We start from the raw sequence: 22,634 nt of genomic DNA on the forward strand, positions 1-22,634 counted from the left end.
GTTTTTCATATTTAAATTAGTACTTCTTTGAATGGGTGTAGAGCTTCTGGTAGTCTAGAAGAACCATATAATTAGTTGGAAGAAGTGGAGGAGAGAGGAGAGACATGTGGCCCGACGTTTGTACTCCTCGGTAGTATTTAGTTTTCCATTTTGGATAGTTAGATCTCAACGTTTGCTTTACTTTAATTGGATGATTAGGAGATCTTTCTTGAGCCAAGGCCTTTGGTCCATGAACCTCGGTGGATTTACCCTTAACAGATTACACCAAATTCATTTGTGCTTCAAAAGTACTTAAATGTGTTACTTAATTCTTACATAAAAAACATAACTCAAGCTCATGTTTCATTCCTTGACTTAACTTTGCTCATCCCAAATAATCAAAACAAAATCTCATGTAAGAACTTATTTTTGAAACATTTATTGATAATTTGTCATGAAAGAACTTTTGTTATTATTAATCAACAACTAGAGAACTTCTTGTGAACTTTTAATAAAGCCTATGTGAAAGTTGTTTTTATATAATTGTTGAAGCTAAGTCTCCTGATTTCTTGTAACTTGTAGGAAAATTTACCCCAAAAAGAAACTACAAACTCAAACTTTTCTAAATTAAAGCTTTTGCTTTTCTTTAGTGCTTTTCATTGAAGATGGAACTGTTGGCCAAACCACTCTCTTTGACCTTAATATACTTAGCTTGCTTGCAAGCAACCATTAGTCATGTGCACTTTACTCATACACAAATTTCATTTTCCTAATTTCTTTAAATACTCATAAATGGTCGTTTCTCAATTACTTTAATAAGTAATGCAACATTTCAAAACAAATCATCTCAAAACTTAAAAGTTCATGTTTAAAGAAGAAAAGAGACTCATAATCATTACTAATCACACTTAAAGTTTGTTCGTTCGATTTGGGAAATCAAGAAAACTAAGAATACAAGTAGTCTGACTGAGAAGGCAAAAGAAAGAAACAAATACAGCAAGAGAATTCTGGGTGTTTAAAGCAATACACCAAAACAATGTCATCTGATTTTGTTCACTTCCAAAGAAAAAACAGAACATGGAAAGACAAGTGGACATTGCAGACTTCATAAACAAGAACAACATTCATATAGAAGTTACAAAGGTTGAAGGCAAAAACATTTATGAGTGTAAAAATCAGCAAAAATCGGGCCTCTGTTTCTTACGAACCGATATGCAGCCACGTTGATGATCCCTAAAGATTCTGATCTCAGAAAACTCCCTTAGATCTTCAAGACTGACGTATTGTTGCTTCACCATTCTCATGGAATCACCTCCACTTTCATGTATCCAAACATAAGGTTGACAAGCTTCATCATAGTAATAAAGCAAGCTCTTCATACTTCTTCCTGGCATATATGCTTTGTAAATACTCTTACATTTCAACCTCTTTGAGCATCCTGGCTTCAAACTATGCACTTTTTTCAATATCGATCCCACCCTTATCTGCAGCTCTACTGGTCTATCGCTCAAGTTCCATATTCGAGTGCCGAATCCCGACGCTTGAGCATGGTCTCTACACCCATCAAAGCAGCTACCAAGAGGGAAAACACCAAATCCTGGCATCTCTCAACCGAGTGATCGAAAAACAACTCGAAATGTTAATTCTGTTTTTGCCACCCTTCCAAATGTGAAAGACTATTACTACTTGGGGTGGTTTGAACTATATATAAATGAGATGAAACTATGAAAAGAGGGATCAGATGGCTGTGGTTTGAAGGCTACAAAGAATCAAGAGGTTTATATAGCAATCTAGGGGATATGGTTAAATGAGAGTATGATAAGAAATTTGGAGTTTATATATTAATAATTTAACTATAATGGAATATGGATAAACCCCTTCCATCAAGGAATTGGTAGGGTCCTCAAAGACCATTGTATTCAACAGCATGAAAGAATAAAGGTTTTTGAAAAGAAAGTGAAGAGAATGATAAAATCTTATTGGTTTTGTTGAGGAAGGAAGATAAAAAAGAAATGGTGGTGTATGTAACCACTAAAAGGAAGAAATTTCAAAGCTTCATGATGAAAGATTGGGTTTAAAATATGATGTTGCTTCACCTTTCATGATGAAATCTTTTTCTTTTGATTCACTCCACTGTTCATTCTTCCCCCAACAAACTTCAATCACCTTAGAGAAGATTGTGGGTAGATTGATGGTGAGATTCTCACTTAAAATTACAAAAAGAATCAATTTTTAAAAGTTCAAACTAGTTTAGATTCAATTGAGATATAATCGGCTACATGATCCAAAAAGATCAAGGATGTAATTTAGAGTATATAGAAAAGAAATAATGTGTGAAATCAATTTACCCAAATGGTGTTTTCTACTACTTTATACTGAAGTGCACTCATACACATAGTTGGGCATTGAACATATTCCAATAGGGGTTGGTGGAGAGAAAAGTAAAGGGTTCAAGAAGCAATGTTCCAAAGTTCTGTGTCTCCCACTTCAAATGGTTTACAGTCTCTATTCACATTTGCAACCGCTCCAGACCACAAGCTTCCAGAGGTGGAAAATTATAAGTAGATTAGTTTTGTAAACTTTTATTCATGTATCTAATAGATTTTGAATTTAAAATTGAACTACCGTGCATGTGAGCATGATAGACTGAAAATTTGTGTCAAATGATTTAGTCTATTTAAAAAGGTTCCAAATCAAAAAATACTTAAACAGTTAAACCGATCAACCGGCCTAACAAGGCAACAAAAACCGACCAACATTTACACATCAATGATCAAGGTTGATTTGAACATTTAGTGAACAAATTCTAGTCGGTTAAGTGGTAGTTTGGTTGAAAAACATAATCAAAAGCTTGAAAATCTATTAGAAACTTGGTATAGTCCAAGAACCTAAGAACCTATAAAACTTATCTCTTTTTAGTTTTAAAACTTATCTCTTTTTAGTTTTAGTGATCAAATAAACAGATGTAAACCTCAAGAGACTAAAGTCGTAATCTAACCTATTATTTATTTTAATCCTATGTCCTTGAGGCTTTAGATTTGAACTCATATCCAAAGAGATACCAATACTATATGTTACATCCTAATTTTTATACTAAAGAAAAGTACTTGAACGTATCCTATAAGCAAAACCCACAGTAGTTTGCCGAAGTGACAAACTTCTCTTTTATAATACTTATGAGCTATTTTAGTTATGTGGTCGATGCGTAATGTTTGTTACTTAGCAAACTCTTCTCTTTTAGAATCTCTTTATTTTTTTAACAACTGAGTAGTCACCGAGAAAAAAAGGGATCAACCCAAGACACAATATATTTCCAGTTGAGTGATTTTTGTACCAACTTGGACAATTTTTACTCTTCATTTCCACCCTAGAAGTAATCTGTCAAGATCGTGTGTATATATATATATATATATACATTCAGCCCCAATCACAAGGCAGAAGCTAAGCTACTCTAATAATACACGGCTCAATCAAAAGAAATCAAGCTTGTTCTTCTACACAAATAAAGGAGATCGTGGAACTGTACAGAGACATAACAAACCACAAGCTTTCATTGTCATTTTTCATGGTTATCTTCAGTTGGGTCTATCTTCAGTATCAAAGGCTGCTTTAAATCTACAAGAAAATCGGCAACAACCGGTAGCTCACCATATGTGATATCGTCATAATCCTCATTTTCAGCCAAAGCTTTATCTAGAGCAGACTTGGCGACTCTTGTAATGCAAATTATTAGAACCACTGCAATTCAAAGAAAAAGGTTTCAAGGCTACCTGGATGCAAAGCTTGTGCGGGATGAAAAAAATGTTTTATCGGTTCATTCCAATATGATGTTTCACCAGCTTAATAGAACAAATCAAGGTGACTTTGGGCGTTTATTGTTTTAGAGATCAAATGATAACGCGTTCATAAACCCACTCCAATAATAGTTGTCGACTTCAACAAAGAAAAGCAATCATGTGCGCTACAAAAATCTAAATGTCGTTATACGAGCATAATATGCAAGGAATACGACCCAAGTCGAACTTACCAGATATGAAAAGGCCCATCATGATAAATGCCTGCATCCACAAGAGAGAAAATTCGCATCACACAAGGAAGAAGATTACAACAACTCATGCAAATACCTAAGAATTAGAGAATATCGATCTGTAGTCAACTGTAGAACCTGAATTAGCTTACCCAATCAGACTTTGGAAATTCATTCCAGCCGTGAGTTACATCCGATAAATCCTTAAGAGTTGTTCCCACATAAACTAATGCAACTGTACTTGGCTACAAACCAAACAATCATCAGGACATCATATAAATGTACAAAAAAGAACAGTGAGCTATATACAGTTATCAGTGGGATGGACCTAACAAGTATTCATGACTTTCCATAACCTTAAGACATGTTTGGATTTGATTGACTTTAAGTGTTTAAATAAGTGTTTATCTGTGCAAAAAAAATAATACTTATAAACATTTAGAAAGTCAATCCAAACGGGGCACTAATTTTACTTTCAAATTATCTTTTTGACAAGTTTCATGATAACAATTAACGATAAAATCAAAGATGGGGAATATTCATAGAGTATTTAGACCTAAGATAACATAACCAAAAGATGGTTATTGTTGTAAAAATGATAAAATGTGTTAAATGAATAATTTGGATGCAATCTTTTAAGAGGAGAAAGGTGGGGAACATACCATCATTCCCAACCAGGAAGCCAACATGTACTTTCCTAGTGAAATAGGAGTTACAGACAAAAGATAATTCATTATGTTGAATGGAAGCAAAGGAACAAGCCGAAGTAACAGAATGATCTGCAAAAGAAGTAAAAAATTTAAAACGTGTAATGCAAATTATAGTAGTCAAATGCTCAAGTATTTAGTATAATATAAACAGCTAAATTAGGCCAGTTTTGGTAACTATTTGGTTTTCAAAACTTATGTCTTTTTCCTTTCAATCTCTCACATCACTTTTCATGTTTCTTAAATAAAAAAAGTTGCATTCCTAGCCAAATTATGAAAACAAAAACAAATTTTTAAAAACTACTTTTTTTTTTTTCTATATTCAAAACTTAACGATAGTGAAAAGTAGATAACAAAACAAGAACGTCCAAAGTGGAATGGATGTTTATAGGCTTAATTTTCAAAAACTAAAAACAAAAAACCAAATAGTTACCAAACGAAACCTTAATCATGTAAAAGATGATTCACATACAAACCTTAAACCCCGACTTATGAATTGCGATTGCAACTGAACGAAACTGCGGATAGTCCTTCAACTTGGAAACAACAAATGACTTCCCAATCTGCGCAACATAGTATGAAACTTAAACTGATTAGAAAAAGATCAAAGGGATAACAAGAGGAAATGATACTGTCAGTAAGAAAAACAATCCAAGAACTTACTGTTCTTCCAAGAAGAAATGCAGCCCCAGCTCCAGCAGTTGCACCAATAGAATCAGCAGCAATGCCAATGGGCAACCCAAATAAGTAACCACCCCCAAGCTGAGGCAGTAAAGGGAGATAAAACTGAATGATGGCTTACAAATCTATAGGTAAGGATCAAGAACCACCATAAAGAATTTAAGCTTACTGTCAAGATTGAGGCTGGAACAGCCATGATTGTCAATGGAATGTATGCAACAGCTCTGCATTTAACAGCAGAAAATGCTTTATAGTGCTTCATAAGAATTGTATTCGTTGAGGTGAGGATACTTAAACCAACGTAGGGATCATTTCAAAAGGGTATGCTTGAAAATAATTTATTTCAAATCAATTTGAGACATGACTTCAATCATTCCAACTCAATTTAAGGGGTCCTTTGGCCCACCAATTTCTTGAGTGAGTGTAAACAACTTCACTATTGCACATTTATCAAGTAACTCTACCTTCCTATTTTTTCATACTCTTCACATTTATCGAGCAAACTCATCTCCCTCTCCATCTCTACTTTATTTATCGAGCAACTCTATCTTCTCTTTTTAATCTACTTTTCACGATTATAGACAAATTTCGCCTTACAACTCTACACCCAAAACACGAACTTACTAACTCTAGCTAACATATTAACTTTGAACTTATTAACCCCACTTAGCGGGTCAAATGCCCCCTAAAAGCAATTTTCATACTAACATAATTAGTTTTGAAGGATTTCATATTTCAAAGTGATTTTGAATATGGTCAATCACAAAAGTGATTAAACCAATTTCAAAATCACTCTCAAACATGTCAGAAATGAGGAGAGTTGACTCACAGCACGACTGGACCCCAGACTCCAAGATCCCGATGAACCCATAACAAGAAATCCTTCAAAATCTGCAGAGAACAATGTGAGTTTGTTGGTATGTGGAAATTATTTGAAGCAAATAACGTGTAGGAAAAGTAACAAGAAATAGACTTAGTAAGTAGGCTGCTCTGTTCAGCAACAAAAGTTTCTTTCTCTAAAATTTCTGCCACTAAAGTCTAATCCCTCTATGAATTATTTCTCCAACTAAATTCTACGTGCCTAAAGTAAACTTGATAGAGTTAAATGAAAATTGGAAAATACAGAGAGAAAAAAATTAAATTTTGTATTTAAAAAAACTCCACAAACTTACTAAATTTTATGATATCAAATTTTGCCCAAACTTAAATTAAAATTCGAATGAGTTATATAAACTAGCAACTGGATTAAAAATATTTTTTAATTATGACAAGAAAAAAGTAACACTTTTTCAATTTTAAGGCTATAATAACTATCGCACTTATCGAAGTTTTAGGTGTAATTAGATCAAATTAAAAATTTTAAGTGATAATCGTTAGGAAATTGATTTTTTTTCCAAACAAATATTATTTATCTTTAATGAATTATTAAACGTTTGCGGCAAACTTAAAATAAATAATAATAATAAGTTCGTGTGATAAATATGTTTGTTACTTTAAAAAACTTTAAAATAAAAATGAATCCAAGGAGGAAATAATTATTTTTTTTTGTCACATTTCTTTTATTTGTTTGCCTTCAACCTTAAACTATAATTAGGCAAACAAAAAATCTTAAGGATGAACTTTTATTTTAGAATGCGTTTTATTTTAACTTCATCTTCTTCTTTTTTCTTAATTATTAAAGAAAAAGATCAAATCGAACGGGACCATATAACCTGTCAATGTCATTAGAAAGGAAAAAAAAAAGAAAAAAAACTTAAATTATACAATCTGGATCAAAATGTGTTAGATTCAAATTTCTTAATTATGTAAAGAGGCTTTTGTTTATAAAGCTCAAATATATTTATCATAATCTAAGGACTTAATATGATATTCAGGGGATAATGAAAACAGACCTTTTGGAGAGGGAGCGTGAAGCAAGCGACGGCTATGGCGGCGATGAGGAGGATGAGGAAGACGATTCTCAAAGCCATGATCGGAGAAAGTAAAGAAAAGAAAAGAAAAACCCTAGCTCCGTCGAAATTGGGAGCGCAAGGAAAAAATAAAATAAAATTCCGGTGGGGATGGGGGTGCAAAGATAGAATTAGAAAATGAAGCGACCCTTAAACGCAATATTTTACATTGCCACTCTTCTTGCCTTTTACTTCTCAAATCTCCCTTTCCCTCTTCTTTTCTCTTTCTGTCTTTTTATAATATCAAATATTAAATTAAATTTGTAAAGTATTTTACGATATTTATGTGAATTGATATTTTATTTTAAAATCTATGATGGACCATCATACCCTTAACAAACATTTAAAAAAGAAAGAAAAGGAACTGGACTCACAAATGAATTGGGCTTTGATGAAGCCTATATTTGGCCCAAACAAACTTATGCTCAAAGAATGAGCCCAAATGCTTAATACATTCTTAATTGTTTTGAAATCTAATAGTTATATTTTACCACTATTTCATAAATAAATAATGTGAAATTTGGTGCACTGATTATATTTTTAATTCCCACTAAAAGTTGGAAAAAGGCATCATGAACGAAATTGATGGTTTAGTTTTATTTCCACCAAACCCCTCTTCTAACCATTCTAATCAAATTCAATTCTTCCCTATTTTCGTTCGGTTTATACCTATTATTTTGGTAAAACGTTTTCTTAGATTTTTAATTTGTATAATATTATAATTATAATTAAAACGTTTCAAAAATCAACTATCTTACATCCCAAAGTTATTGGGACAACCACCGTCCTCCGACAACTATTGTCTCTAACCAACTCTAACCACCACCTACATTCAATTGCATCGACCAACTTTAAGGTCGATTTTGATTGCCACCATCAACTATCATCTCTACCAATTTCAACCACAACTAACTATAATAATCATTATTATAAAATTTTAGACCATAGTATTCTATATATAGTGGTGCTTTATAGCAATTTAATATTAATCAAAACACTTCAGTATATATCTAGGGAAAGTGATAGTGAAGCAAATAAGTATATTTTTATTTTAAATAGCTTTCAATCAATAATATTTTTTCTAAGTTAATAAAAGGATATCCAAATAATTAATTCACAATATATTAATTATTTGAAGTACATGTAGTTCACGTCTCAATCTTTATTTTATCAATGTGTACTTCAAAAACTTTTTTGTGAAACTCTTTCATGCCTAATTAATAATCTAACCAATCTTTTACGACATTATTGACATCAATTTTGTGTTATACAAATAGAATAGCCTTTCAAAAAAAGAAGTCTAGTTTCAAATTAATGGAGCCATCATGACTAAAGATAAAAGATGTTACCATTTTTTTATGGCAAATATTAACATGCAACCTAGGTTTATGATACAAAAGTATCAAAGTTGTAATTTTGTATGAAAAAACATGTTGAGTAACTAAAGCTACGATCCCATGAGTAAATTTGTTATTCTCTCAAGAGATGTCACAAATATAAACAATTACATTGTTCATATAAAAAGAATAAATTTGAATGATGGATGATCCAATCTCAACCAAAAAAATTCATAATCTTCACGCTCTAGTTGACAATATATGAAGCGGAAAAGTTAAACTTCTACCTTTTGAGTTAGGCTTATTTGAGCAATAATACATTTTTAGTTGACCTTATTTTTTAACTATGTTTGTAACACTTCAACTCATTTTGTTCGGGCTGTTTTTAACTAACTCAACCTTCTTTTATAATGTTTTCATGTTTAAGAATTTCATTTTTTATTCGCCATTGACTCTTGATCATGCACTCCAATACCCATATGATGATTTTCAATAATGTTAATTACATTTCATGTCACGAACATCCTTACAATATTATTAATAATGATAATAATTTTAAACAAAGTATAAGATTGTCTAGTGAATGTGGCCAGATCTAAACATTTAAAAATACTTTTAAAAAATCGATTTTAAACAATAATGTTGACTTCAATTAAAAATTGATTTGATTATAGACCATATTGTATTGTTATTGTCTTACTCAAATTTATATTAAACACCGAATGGTGAAAGAGTTTTATGGAGTTGAACTACACCTGTTATTCATACGAAACAAAATCAATACACCTAAAGTTTTCTTCTCGTAATCCTACCGACCTAGACTTATCAATTAAATATAAAATATCAATTTTAAAATTTTGATTAAGAATTTAAAACTTTCATAATAATTATTTTAAACGACAAAATAATACATAACCAATAACCAATTGATATGGAGATTTAAAAAAACAATATACCAAGAATTAATTTCAACTAATCTTCCAAACTTCCTTTATTCACCCATTATACTTGCAATTTATTTTCCACAACATCCACCTAATCCAACCAATAAAAGTTATTTGTAAATTGTCATTCAATCAAAGAAAAAATAAAAGTGAAAGGGAAATTTTGTTAGTGAGAAAAAGGACAACTTGGTCTTCTTTTTATTTAACAATAAATATTAGCATTCATTAGCTCAAAAGATGTTCATATTTAATAACCATTTATCAAATTAATCAAATCTCCACACACTTTTATTTTAGTAAAGTGAAAGTTGATTCTATTTCTATTATTATCTATTTTAATATTATATATTATTAACACATATCAATTAAATTCTTCTTATAATAAAAGTTTCAACACATTCCATATATCTCTTTTGAAAAATGGGATGATTTAACATTACAACATCAACAAATGATTTATACATTATTGTTCATCTCAAAATAACCAAACAAGAATTGCAAATATCCTAAAATTCTGTAGGAGAAAAATAAATAACAAAAATTATACATTATTAATTACCAATATGTAAGTAAATAAATACAAACTTTAGGCTGTATAAATCAACTCCACCACTCACCCAAACAAAATTTACAGAGCAAAATACCAACAATTTGCTGCTGCTTAGGTTTTGGTTTCAACTCCAATGGAGGTTGTTCAATTCCTCCATTAGAGCCTTTTTTTTCTTTTAAGTTCTACCAAAGAATGTGTTTCTGAACCTAATTCAAAACAATGGAGTTTCAGGTTTTGTTCTTCTTCTTGGTTTGGATCTATCATGTGCACAGTGCATTGAGAAGAATATGAGCTAACATGAGGTCTAGGAAATATTGGTGCCCTATTTCGCCATCCCTCCATTTCAGCTTTGCTGGTGCTCTCCCGTAATGGACTCCGTCGTTGCACCGATTGTCGAAATGCCAAGGGAATGTCATGTCGAAGTTGTCGATCACGCCATGGGTGATCCCAGCTTCCTTCAACTTCTCCAGCACTACCCAGTTGAATATTTCCATTTTGTTAGGATTGAAGGCAAGCGTTCGAGCGTAGCCACCTGTTGCGACCGTGGTTCGGTAGAACACCTTCGGGACTGTTAAACCCCTCTGCTTAATGGAGTCCAAAACTTGTTTCCAGAAAGATGCAGCATAGGTTGCTCCGACGGAGAAAGATCGGATATTTAACCAATGAACACCATCGTGGAGGCCTGAGTTCATGATGATCGTGTCGGGAACAGTTTCTTCTGAGAAGTACTTCTGAAGCAGACTTCTAAACCCTTCATTTCTCAATGAATTCAAACCTTCATAGTTTTGTGTATCATTCCAATGCCCATTGAATATGCTGGTAATGCGAACTGTTTGAGACGGATTCTTCGGGTTCGAAAAATTCCTATCGAATCGCCTCGGAACTGCAGGGATTTCGGGCAAATCCAACACGAAATTGAGAAGGTTTCTTATCGTATCGACATGATTCGAATCACCCCAAAAGAAAATCCATCTACCCTTCAAGCAATCCCAAGCAGAACTACTAGAAAACATTGTAAACGAACAATGAGCAGAATAAACCCATCCATTACTCTCCAACAACCCTAGCGGGCCATTACACCAAGGGCTCTGACAAGGATAGTCTGGCGCGAAACACCGGTAGCGGCCGTCATCGCTGATCTTGCATCGGTCATTTCGACCGTGACGAGTCCACCGCCCCGTCCAAATATCTCTACTGAAATCAGAGCTCCGACACATTTTAATCTTCGGCAACACAACCGAATTCTTAACAAATCGAACTTTGATTCTACGAAGCTCTCGATCGTAGGCAAATCGGGTTGGGGAAAACCTAAGCCCCTCAAAGTGTCGAAATAGAAGAATCACAGTAAGATTATAATCGCCGGCGAAATCAGGGTGGACCTGAAGCCAAAACGAGTAAGTCCCATTACCAAAATCTTTAACAAACGGCCGAGATTTCCACAAATTCCCAGAAAGATCAGTCTCAAAATAATCTCCACCTAAACAACGAGGATTTCCAGATTCATCAAGAGCTTGGAATCGAAACTCATGAACATCTCCCGTTGAAAGCGTCACTATTGCCGGACTTTCCATGCCGGAGATAGCGATGTCCGTCGTCTTCAAGTCTCTGCAAGGCTCACCGCCAGGAGCCAACCATTGAGCAAGAAGATGGGAGGTAAAATTCGGCTCGAGTTCAGCTGAAAACCAATCAGAGAAAGAATCATGACGAACCGCCGGTTTGCTCTGTTTCCGGCGAGGCTCGACGGGGGCATTCTGCGGCGGAACGGGTTCATTCAAAACCGATTCTTGGTAATTTATTTCGGGTTTGTAAGAGATAACTGGGGTAAAATTGAAATCATGGGTATCGGTGAAATTAGAAGAAACAGAGACGAAATCTTGAGGAGAACTCCAAGCTTTAATGAAAATTTTGATATGACCGCCATCGATACTCCAAATGGCTAACATACTGAAAAGAATCAAAGCCGTTAAAACCCCAAAACGGGAATGCACCAACGGAGACGACCTTAAAAGCCATGGATTTGAGGTCACCGGAAGCAACCCCTTTTCCTGCATCTGAAACTGCCATAGATTCAACAAACCCACAAACCAAAAACAGAACAAACCCAAAAATCAGAACCAAAAAAAAAAAAAAAAAAAAAAACCCCTTTTCTCGAACGACAAAGTTCTCTTCTTTTCTAAAAGCTAAGGATTTTCCTTTCTCGATTAAACAAAAAAACCAAGAAATCAAAGAAAGAAAAAAGCAAGAAGTTTTACTTACGGGGTGAACTCAAAAAAGGCAGAAATCTATCTGTTTCTTGAAGATGAGAAAGAAATGGGAGATGCTTTCTTTTTCTGAATCTCTCTCTTTTCTCAACAATCTCTACTTCTTTCGACCATTGGAATGGGAAATTAGAAATGGGGGTTATTTTTTTTCTTTCTAAAAATAAAGAAATGAGTATTGATTGAAATACAAAAAAAGAATCTGATATTTGTGTGTGTGTTTCTAATTTGTAATCCCCTTGTGTCGGATAAAAAACAGCGACAATTATGGAGGAGGTGGTGGAGAACACTGCCCGGACACCGGAGCTTGACACTCCATCACAAAGACAATTTTACCCTCCAAATTGGATCCCAAAATTACAAACTTCCACACCGACGCGGATCACCGACAGAGAAATAATAGAAGCCCAGCTTCGTAGGGGTACTTTCGTCAATTGTCCCCGTTAATTTATTAATGCATGGGCCTTCCTAAATTCTAGCTGTGGCACGTGTCTTCCATGCGACATTTCTCTTCACCCAATTAATTTCTCACTCCCTAATTTTGGCCTCATAAACTAATAAATAATTGTATAATTTTAGCCCTTTTTTTCACATTTTGAAGACAAAAATAATCGTATCAATTAATCATTTTAACTTTTTCTTTAAGACTTTTTCCTCTATTAGTTTAGAAATATTTAAATTGATATATGCAACAAAAAAAAAATTAATGGTTTAAGTTGATATTAACTTTTCTTTTTAGTGATTTTTTTCAATGCTAAAATGAGACTCCATTAATGGAAGTAAATATGGCAATATATTAAATCTTTGTTGTCAACTCGTTTTTCAAGTAAATGTTTATTTTTTTCTCGATTCGGGAGTTTTGGTAAGAATGTTGATGGGTTGAATTTGGTAAATTTTATTTGGTTAAATAAAATTATATATTTGTTGTCCTAAACTTTTAAAAATAGTTTAGATTGGTATTTGAGATTAAGATTTTCTTTAACTTTTTATGGAAATGATCACATAGTTTCTTTATTTGGATGATTAGGCTAAACATTAATTAAATTGATAAATAATCCAAAAATTTTGCTAATCTATTCCATAAATATTTGGTGTCAACACACTTTAATAAAGGAAATTTAGAAACTAATTTTGTTTTCTTCTTTTCTCTAAAACTCAAATCTGTCACGTCTCCTCCACTTTCTCATCCTTTTATTTATTAATTTACTTTTAAATTAGAATATTGAAGCAAGCCAAAATAACATTGAATAGAAATAAAATATTTGTGTTAACATCCATGTCAAAGTAAAATAAACACGAACAACAAGTACAAAACGTATATAAAATAAAACTTTACAAAATTATAAATAAAGTATTTCCAAAGTGAGTCACAAAAAAAATGAGAGAAAGAGGAAAAAAGATCTCGATAAATCACAAAATATTCTAAACTTAAGCCACTAAGAATTTAGCATAAAAGTATAGAAACTGAACTAAAATGTTAATACAATGCGTAAAAACGATTACGATCAAAGTTTTGAAGGCAACGTGACTTCTTAAATTATCTAATAAAACATCATTTTACTATGCAGTATTAAATTAAAAATTAAAATCTTAAAATTTCAATCATCAAAATATGTTCTTTTATAAAAAATTTAGAGACTGGAACAAACGTTCTAAAATCAGTGGAAAATAAGGTAGCATAATTAATAATTACTTAACATGAAATTGAGTAAGTTTCCATAGAAAACCATCAATGATGGCCACGTGAATGGTTACTTTCACTTTGGTAATTTGTTCAACCATTTTCTCCAAAAACAAAAACCATCAAATATTCCCAAGTTTTGGAGCTAGACTACAAAAAAAATTAAATTAAATTTTACTTTTCCAATTTTTTACTTTTGTTTTTTTAGAAAAAAAAAATACAGTCTGAGGGATTTTTTTTAAAAAAAAGAAAATATATCAACACGTTTAGAAAGAATGAAAAACATTCATAACAACAATTACGATACTCAAACAAATTAACGTGACGAATGACATATTACAATGAAACTAATCTCCTATACTTCTATTTAAAAATTTAGGACCATCCAAACACCTCCTAATATAATATATAAGAACTCTATCAAAGTAGACACAGAACCAAGTTTTTGTAAACAATCACTAAAATTGTGGACACCACAACAAGAAATTCCAAATCTTAAGGGAAGCAGTAAAACAAACCAACTCTTTTCTGTCTGTACATGACAATCACAACTACCACAGCAGACATAGCCTAGGCAGACACAAAAGATTTCATTCCCATTAAGAATAACACTTTTCAGAATCCAAACCCACCTCAATTTGGAGATATGTTAAAATTAAATGAGAAAAAGGAAGGAAAATATAAGTTAATGCATTAAAAAATATTTAAGAAAACACATGACAAGGGGGGGACAGCGGAGGAGAAGACAGAAGAATAAACATTACTAATGCCATGGATCATCCCACCCCTTAGGACCTTCCCTCCTTACAAAGTCAACTATAACCTCAACTGCTTCATTAACTCTGTTGGAGAGAGAATGATTCCCATGTTCAATTTCAACTTTCTCTGCACCTCCCATTGCTTTGCATAATCTGTATTACCTCATAACACAACATCAAACATCATTAGGAATCAACCACTATGCTCCCAGTAAAATATAATCCAAAACAGAACCACAATCTATAGTATTTGAGGTACTCGGAAGTGAAACCTCCCCTATCTCGAGTATACTAGCGTAAAATCATCTAAACAATTTTCTACTTCTCCCATTTTCCTTCTCTTTATAACTCAATACCATAACAAACTCTGTTACTAATTATTTATGTCTTTAATACTCTAATAATAGTCTAATAGAGTTCTTATGATATGTGTGAATTACATTATTTATTATGAAACAAAGTTGAGCAACACCAACACCATAGTGGACCAAGGAATAGCATAGCAACTGCATATGTGTAACAAGAGATGTATAGTTTACCTATTAACCAATGACTTCTTATCCACATAGTCTGGCACATATTCGTCTCCCATGGAAAAGATAACCTGCAATCAACATGAATGTCACCATTAGCCATAACAGAATAGATACTGACTTCAGCTTTATCTTGATCCAAAATTGAAATTTCTTTTTATTCATGTCTTACGTATTGTTAACCATTTTGACTCATACTCTCTTCTTAGCTACGTGGCCACTGGCAGTCTTGTTTGTTACTGTGGTTAAATACTTTGTTAAACCGTATTTACATGTCTTCTCCCAGCTGGTATTCTTTTACCTATTCCAACTCATATTAATTTGGGAGTTAGCTTCTTCGAGAGAGAAATAAAAGGGGTTGTATTTGGGATCTGGATGTGATCAGTTTTGTATGCCTGACGTTCTCTTTAGTTAATGAATTTGAAAGCTATCTTGGATTCAAGATGGATGTGAACGAAAACTGCTATAATTTTGGGTGTCTTTATTGTCTTTGATTTGTTTTGGACCTTTTGGCTTCACCCTGATTGGAGAATAGAATTCTCATCATACATCATGCATGAAGATTGTATTGCTCCATTCAGACTGACTAGGGAGAGAGAAAAAGAGAAAAGTGTGATGCAGACCTGACATGGTGTGTTAGCCATGTGCCCAACTCTCAATTTCAGTTGGTCATCGCTAAGGTCAGAGCTGAACATATCATCATCCCCCATGTACGAGCAAAGGGAATAATACCTGCAAATAGCTAATAGGAATATTAAAAATTGCAATCTGTCTCTTTTTTTTTTTTTCTAACAAGAAAGGGAACTTGAACCAAAATTTTCGATTTCAAGAAAAAATTAATGACACACCTAAAATTGCCACACACACACACACACAATCGTAACAAACTAACTTCCATCTCACTTTGAAGTAAAGACAATGTGGTATTGTACTCACCTAGTGGCAGTTATTGGAGAAGATGGATCTGCCTCTCTTGGCATAAGATCTAATCCTCTGCCTTCACTTATCATAGTTGAAGCTAAGTCAATCATGGCAGCTGTTTCAGGAAGAGTTGCTCTATACTCCCGATCACTAACTGGAGCCTGACCATATAAACAAGAATCGAACCTAAAAGTTTAAAACTATACGTGATCAAGTGCATCCAGAGATGGAACTACATGCTATCTAAAAGTAGTTGACTACAAGTTTTCAAAAGCCAAGAGGCAATTAACTTTCTTCATCATTTTGGTAGGCACGAAGACAATTGTATAACCCTATAACAACATTTAATTTAATATCCAAATAAAGTAGGTATCAAGTATCTAGGTTCATAACTCACCACCAGTAAAAACCGCCTTAATATTGTCGAGGAAAAACAAGTTGTCTAGGTGTGGGTAACTTTTTGCCCCTTCTTTTTTACAATTTCAGGTGTGATAAATTAGTGCACCTTGAACCTATTAAAATTATCATTCAATTTATGATATTTGGCTACTGTTGATGATCCCATAATTGACTTTCATAAGACTTCAAGGTGTTTATAAGATACATAAATTACTCCTTTCATTATCAATTAGTTTTAAGATGGAGCCCCCAGGTTATCTAATCACTACATATCACAAACTCCTTCTAAAATTTCTCGAAATGCTATCAAGTTTTTTTTCTTTCACATTCACAACTACCTGACCTTACACCATTTGAATGCCAAAAGAACTCAAAAGACATTAACACTTAGATAGGTGATTACAACGGCTAGAACTCGTTCCTCGTAAGTCCCCATATTGAGCACTAGGCCAACCCATGGCAGTTATTGATCAAATATTTAAAAGTTCTCTCAAACTCACTCAAATGTTGAAGTGCTAGTAGAAAAGTGGCTTACTAAAAGACACTATCAAACTCATTCTTACATATTACAGCGTCTCAAAATACGATGTCCACTTTCATATTTAAAAAATTAGAAATTATTGTTGCATAAAAAATTCTTAAATTCTTTATTCCCCAAATTTGACCTAGTTCATCTCGCTATTATGTGAGCCCAAGTTGAAGTTTAACTACCAAAATGCTATGCGGATGAACCCAAAATTTTGATGCTGGATTTTTTAATTGTTCAAGTCAGTCTAGAAAACATTATACACCAATATATACTTTTTTTTACTTCAGATCCAATAATTGAACACTCAAGGATTAGGTTATTACTTATTCTTACCTGCAAAATGGCACCACGAACTGCTCGAGAGCAAGCTGCATTTGTACGCATATAATGGACTATATCCTGCAACAGTGTCCCAAAAACATAGTTAGATGACATGTCCAACTGTTGATCAAAGATGCTACTGTAGTTCAAAAATATTCAGCAATTACCTGACAGCCAGTACTATGTCCAAGTAATACAACACCCTCAGAGTCTTCTTTATTGATCAGATAACTTACTAGCTGATCAAGCTCCTTGGCATCCTATATCAAACCAAGATCCATTTATTAAGACATAATCTCCAAGTCTAGAACCAGAGAGCATATCACAGTTCATAATGCAAATAAAACTTAACCTCTAACTCCAGATAAATGTGAATACTACATACTATTGTCTTCTAACTAAAAGATAGTGTTTCTTTGTTCAAGAAACTACGCTAATATTAGCCATCCAACTTACTTGTTGCAAGCTGGAGGTACCATATCCACTATAAGATGATGAGAGAAGTATCTGAACAAGTGACCATTTTTCTTTATCCAAAGCAATTGCAAGAGATTCCAAATATCTGCAAATAAAAAAGAAAACATATTCATTTTAATTTAGGCCCACAAGTCAAGGAAATAAAAGGTTCAATGTGGAAAACCCCTTGACAGAAACATACTCTGTTGCCATAAAGCCATCGGTCAATCCACCAATGAATATGACTTGCTGTTTGTAATCTCCTGTCTTAAATGCAACCTGTAGCACAAAGGACGTGGTTAACCAGGTATCATGCAAAAGAATCGATTTTCATTCTTAGAAGCTAATTACTTCTAGGGGATAACATTCCTTGAACTTCATGTCAGATTATAACTTCTAAGGCAAATGAAATATAACAACACCAATCAATCAAACATAAAAAGCCCCGGTACTTGTTACTACTTATCAGAATTAGGCAATGACAAAGTTAGAAGAAGTGGCCACAATAATTAGAATATCACAATCACAAAGAGAGAGCACCTACTAATAAAGGGATATTAACCCGTCAGTTTAAGCCTTTTGATTAAATAGTGATTAAACATGGCATAAGAGCAAGCCTTCCTCGAATTCTTGCAATGTCATTTCCTTACCAATTAATATTTATTTCTATTTATTTGGTTTTCTACTAATTTCTAAGTCCATAGGTGAGAAAAAGTATTAAGAGTATTAATATACTTACATTTACAATAACCCTTTAGCTTAAGCTTTTGAGTTCAAGCTAATTTAACGGTACAAATAACATTAACTGAAGCTTAAAGATAATGATAATGTAATAAACCAGAATCAAACATGCCTATACATATAACATAAAATTTTCAATACAGTGATACTTCGAGACCTACAAAGTCCAAAGAGATGTTCACTAATTCCTCTCAACGCCACACCACTAGCAAAATGGGAACATTCAAGATTAAGATCCCCATTTGCAAAGCAATCCAATATCAAATTAAATAGGTGGAAAGAAGAGAAAAACAGTCAAATTACAATCCCCACTTAAAGTTATGTGAAAGATGAAAGATCCACGGACCTGAATTGGCTTGGGACCGTACTTGAAGAGAAACCCACGGAAATGATTCTTCTTAACGACAGGACCAGGGGAATCCCCAACAGGAGAGCCGGATGAAGTGTTGGCCGACATTTTCATGCTCGCAGACCTATCAGCTCGGCCGCGAACTATGCCGGAGAGCCATGAAGTGGTCGAGGACGACGAAGAGGAGTAGGAAGGAGAAGAAGAAGAAGAAGAAGAAGATACAGAGACGGGAGGAACTGAAGATGGAGATGAAGAAGAAAGCGAGAGATTCATGTCAAATACCACAGACCCCAATACAAATCATTGCCGATTACAGTTTAAAACATTCTTTATTCAATCTACAGCTCTCGATAACGGTGGATAGGGAATTGCAGAAGAAAAAAAGATGGAGAAAGTAAGAAAATTAGAAGAAATGGAAGATGGGTTTGTTCAGATTGGGTCGGATCGCCATGAGAAGAATGAAAAAGAGGGCCTTGAGCTTCTCTGTTCCCCGCCCAATGGAGACGTGAAGTAGTTGATTGCAAACGCTATAAGAAGCGCGTGGCAATTTAGTTGGTGTTCGTTTTTTTCAAATATCTTATATTTATATAAATATATCATTCCATTTTCTTCAACTTATTGTGTGTGAAATTTTGAACAATCACAACTCATTTTGTTATTGATTTTTTCTTTGTGAATCTGTTTTTTCTTTAATAAGACAATACCAAGCTGTAGGCTTGTGGTGAGTGTGTAGGATAAATAATATCCACATAATAATACTATCAATCCTATAGTTGTAACTTCAAAATTTGTCATCAACCAAACAATTCAAACATTTCAATGCATATTGTTTTTAAGTTTTTTTTTTAGTATGGGCTTGTTTCAATCTAACAAAATACCTAACTAAACATATATAACTCCATTATTCTTTAAATCACATATGTCTTACACGTTTAGTTGGATGAGTTAAAAGGATAATCCTAAAACGTTTTGTTCTTGCTCGTTGCTCCTTATTCCACTATGCAACTTTCTTCACCATTCATTGTAATATACCAAAGATAATCACAGTTTATGGAAAAGCCTAAACAATTATGGAAGTCTCACGATCACTTTATTAAAATATTATAATATTCTCAAATATAACATTTCCAAACTTATATCTAGTTATTTTGATTTAAAACTTTTAATTTGGATCGTCGAGATAACGCTTAACTTTAATAAATGTTATAATACTTGTTCTTTTTTTCCACAAAATAAATTTGAATAATAGACAAACTAACTGTAGTATGTAATAATTTTATCAAATTTCTTATATTAAGTTTTTTAAATACAATGTCTTTGTCTAAATTTTATTAATTCCACAGCTTACATATATTTATGCCTAGAAATTCTTTCTCAAATATTTAGAGCAACAACATATTAAATACTAAAATTGCAACATTTCTTTAAGGACATTTGACCACATTTATGGTATAATTAAATAAAATGCAACTTTGATATCTACCAATATCGACCATTTCTCCTTTATCAATCTTCCAAAGCCCATAACTTTCATTTGGGCTAATGAGCTAATGGGCCAATGGGCCAATTGGCCAATGATTTGTTTGTTTCCACTTGAATCATTGATGCTTTTACATTGGGCCATAAGCATTCTTAATTCTATATAGAATTTGGACTTGCTTCCTACAATAATTATTTAAATTTATGCAATCTGATATATGATATTTATTTTTTAAAAATGGTCACATTTTATTATAAATTATGTGCATAAAAAATCATTTGTTAAAATATCCTTTTTCTTTCTTTTTTTGTACTTATAGTATTTTAGAGTCCATTCAATTCGGGTAAATGTACGTTCAAATGTAAAATTTTAATCTATGTATTTTCAATAAATTTTAAATATAGTCGCGGCTGGTGAATCTTATTTATTTTCTTCTTGTTTTTTTTTTCAAAGAGGGATAAAAAGAAAACAAAATTTGAGAGAGGTGATGCATTTTAGTGTGGAAAAAGAAGATGGAAAGTCAAATGAATAGAGCATGAGAGAGTTGGGAAGACAATCTATTAGATTTGATTTGCTAAAACATCAACTTCATACCATATCTCCTTTCATCCTTATCTTACACCAAAATGTGATGAAAAGAAAAAAAAAAAACATAATTAATTGACCACACCGTCTCGACTCATTAAAAATTGTGAGATCGTCCTATAAATATGATTCACCATTTCATTTAAAAGTCGAAAATCAACCATATATAAAACCACTCCCTTAAGTAGAGTGCATGTAATGTTCACTTTCTAGTTAGACGGTGAAAATCGAAGAATACTCTACCATTGTTTCTAAGATTAAGGAGTTTGGTAAAAATATAAGAAAAGAATAACACCCTCTTCTTAATAACCCTTATTGCTAGATTCTCCTAATCAACAAGAAGGTTTGGTTAGAATGAATTTGAACCTAATAATTTTGTTAGATGTTAAGATGAGATGCTCTCTTGAAGAACACCATATAAGAAAATGTGGTATATTAGGTTATAATTGTTATTTAGTATGAGAAACAATGAAATAGTTAGTTTGGGAATGAGAGTATGTTAATTAATTTGTTAAATTTATTAAACTTATTGAACATAAATTTTGAATGAAAAAAACCAAAATAAAAAAAGAAGTATATAATTGTTTAATTAAATGATGTAGATGAATCCAGCAATGAGCATTGCCAATTTGGATGCATGTCTTAAAGCATTATAATTAAAATTAGATTAAAATGGGAATCGTTTATTTGTAATTTGGGTATGCTCTACGCTTAGAAGTTAAATTAGCTGAGGTAAGCTAAATTAGATTGTGGTTAATCATAATATTAAAATAAATAAAAACATTGGATGATAAATCACTCCTGTCGGTGACAGATGGGTCAGCACAGACCAATTGTACTCACCCTCTTGGAATTCTTTTTCATTTTAAATAATAAAAAGAAAATTACGCGGTTTTCTAGCTGTGCTTTACCTATATAATTCATGCATGTTTCCATTTGGGATACAAACAAAAAGTTACAAGAAAATAATAATAATAATAATAATAATAATTAATAATATAGGAAGGAAAATGAAAATAAACCATACTTTTTCATTAAATGGGTTTTGAAAATAATAGTAAGAAAGAGGATAAAGTCAGAGAAAAGAGACAGGAGTGTGAACAAGTGGCCACTTTTTATTTGCAACTTACTCTTTCAAAAATCACAGCTGGGTATGGCTTTTATATATATATATATGTATGTATGTTGATTGTTAGTGTTACAATTTTCTTTTTTTGAATTTATTTGGCTTTCTTCCTTATAGTTCCATGCATGAGAGTCACTGACACATTCAAATTTGACCAATTTTTTAGTTGACTATTTAGGTGTGTTCAACTAGTTGGAGTATAAAACTTAGCATGAGTTATTGTTGTGTTTGTCGGGTCCCTTGACGTTTGGTTAGCTTTTCGTTATATGGTCTTGCTTTTAAAGTTGAGAGTATTTTTTGAGAAATTATTTACCCTTTTCATT

General features: G+C 32.7%; 4 protein-coding genes across 5 annotated transcripts; all 4 read right to left on the bottom strand.

Moving 5' to 3' along the window:
• Positions 1-874: 874 nt before the first annotated feature.
• Positions 875-1,979, bottom strand: LOC105434839. Its single transcript, XM_011652691.2, has one exon. It carries the CDS (start codon positions 1,581-1,583, stop codon positions 1,155-1,157), a length of 429 nt encoding a protein of 142 aa, XP_011650993.1. The 5' UTR covers positions 1,584-1,979; the 3' UTR covers positions 875-1,154.
• A 1,276-nt stretch (positions 1,980-3,255) lies between these two features.
• Positions 3,256-7,573, bottom strand: LOC101210977 (TVP38/TMEM64 family membrane protein slr0305). The gene is made up of 9 exons (XM_004134107.3): positions 7,287-7,573; positions 6,224-6,285; positions 5,564-5,618; positions 5,377-5,475; positions 5,190-5,276; positions 4,669-4,785; positions 4,159-4,251; positions 4,007-4,037; positions 3,256-3,717 (listed from the first exon to the last, which is right to left on the bottom strand). The coding sequence occupies exons 1-9, from the start codon at positions 7,362-7,364 to the stop codon at positions 3,536-3,538; spliced, it is 804 nt and encodes a 267-aa protein (XP_004134155.1). The 5' UTR covers positions 7,365-7,573; the 3' UTR covers positions 3,256-3,535.
• Positions 7,574-10,060: 2,487 nt separating this feature from the next.
• Positions 10,061-12,790, bottom strand: LOC101204185. 2 transcript variants are annotated; one of them, XM_031883025.1, is made up of 2 exons: positions 12,431-12,790; positions 10,061-12,225 (listed from the first exon to the last, which is right to left on the bottom strand). In XM_031883025.1, the coding sequence occupies exon 2, from the start codon at positions 12,223-12,225 to the stop codon at positions 10,435-10,437; it is 1,791 nt and encodes a 596-aa protein (XP_031738885.1). In that variant the 5' UTR covers positions 12,431-12,790; the 3' UTR covers positions 10,061-10,434. The 2 variants fall into 2 exon arrangements, with proteins under 2 accessions (XP_031738885.1, XP_011650994.1); XM_011652692.2 differs by having other exon boundaries at positions 10,061-12,231.
• Positions 12,791-14,577: 1,787 nt separating this feature from the next.
• Positions 14,578-19,652, bottom strand: LOC101211227 (UPF0613 protein PB24D3.06c). Its single transcript, XM_004134108.3, has 9 exons — positions 19,118-19,652; positions 18,233-18,309; positions 18,031-18,136; positions 17,742-17,834; positions 17,587-17,652; positions 16,341-16,486; positions 16,028-16,136; positions 15,411-15,475; positions 14,578-15,024 (listed from the first exon to the last, which is right to left on the bottom strand). Exons 1-9 carry the CDS (start codon positions 19,391-19,393, stop codon positions 14,877-14,879), a joined length of 1,086 nt encoding a protein of 361 aa, XP_004134156.2. The 5' UTR covers positions 19,394-19,652; the 3' UTR covers positions 14,578-14,876.
• Between the last annotated feature and the right edge of the window lie 2,982 nt (positions 19,653-22,634).

Source organism: Cucumis sativus, chromosome 3 (assembly GCF_000004075.3).
Source record: "Cucumis sativus cultivar 9930 chromosome 3, Cucumber_9930_V3, whole genome shotgun sequence".
Lineage (NCBI taxonomy): Eukaryota > Viridiplantae > Streptophyta > Magnoliopsida > Cucurbitales > Cucurbitaceae > Cucumis > Cucumis sativus.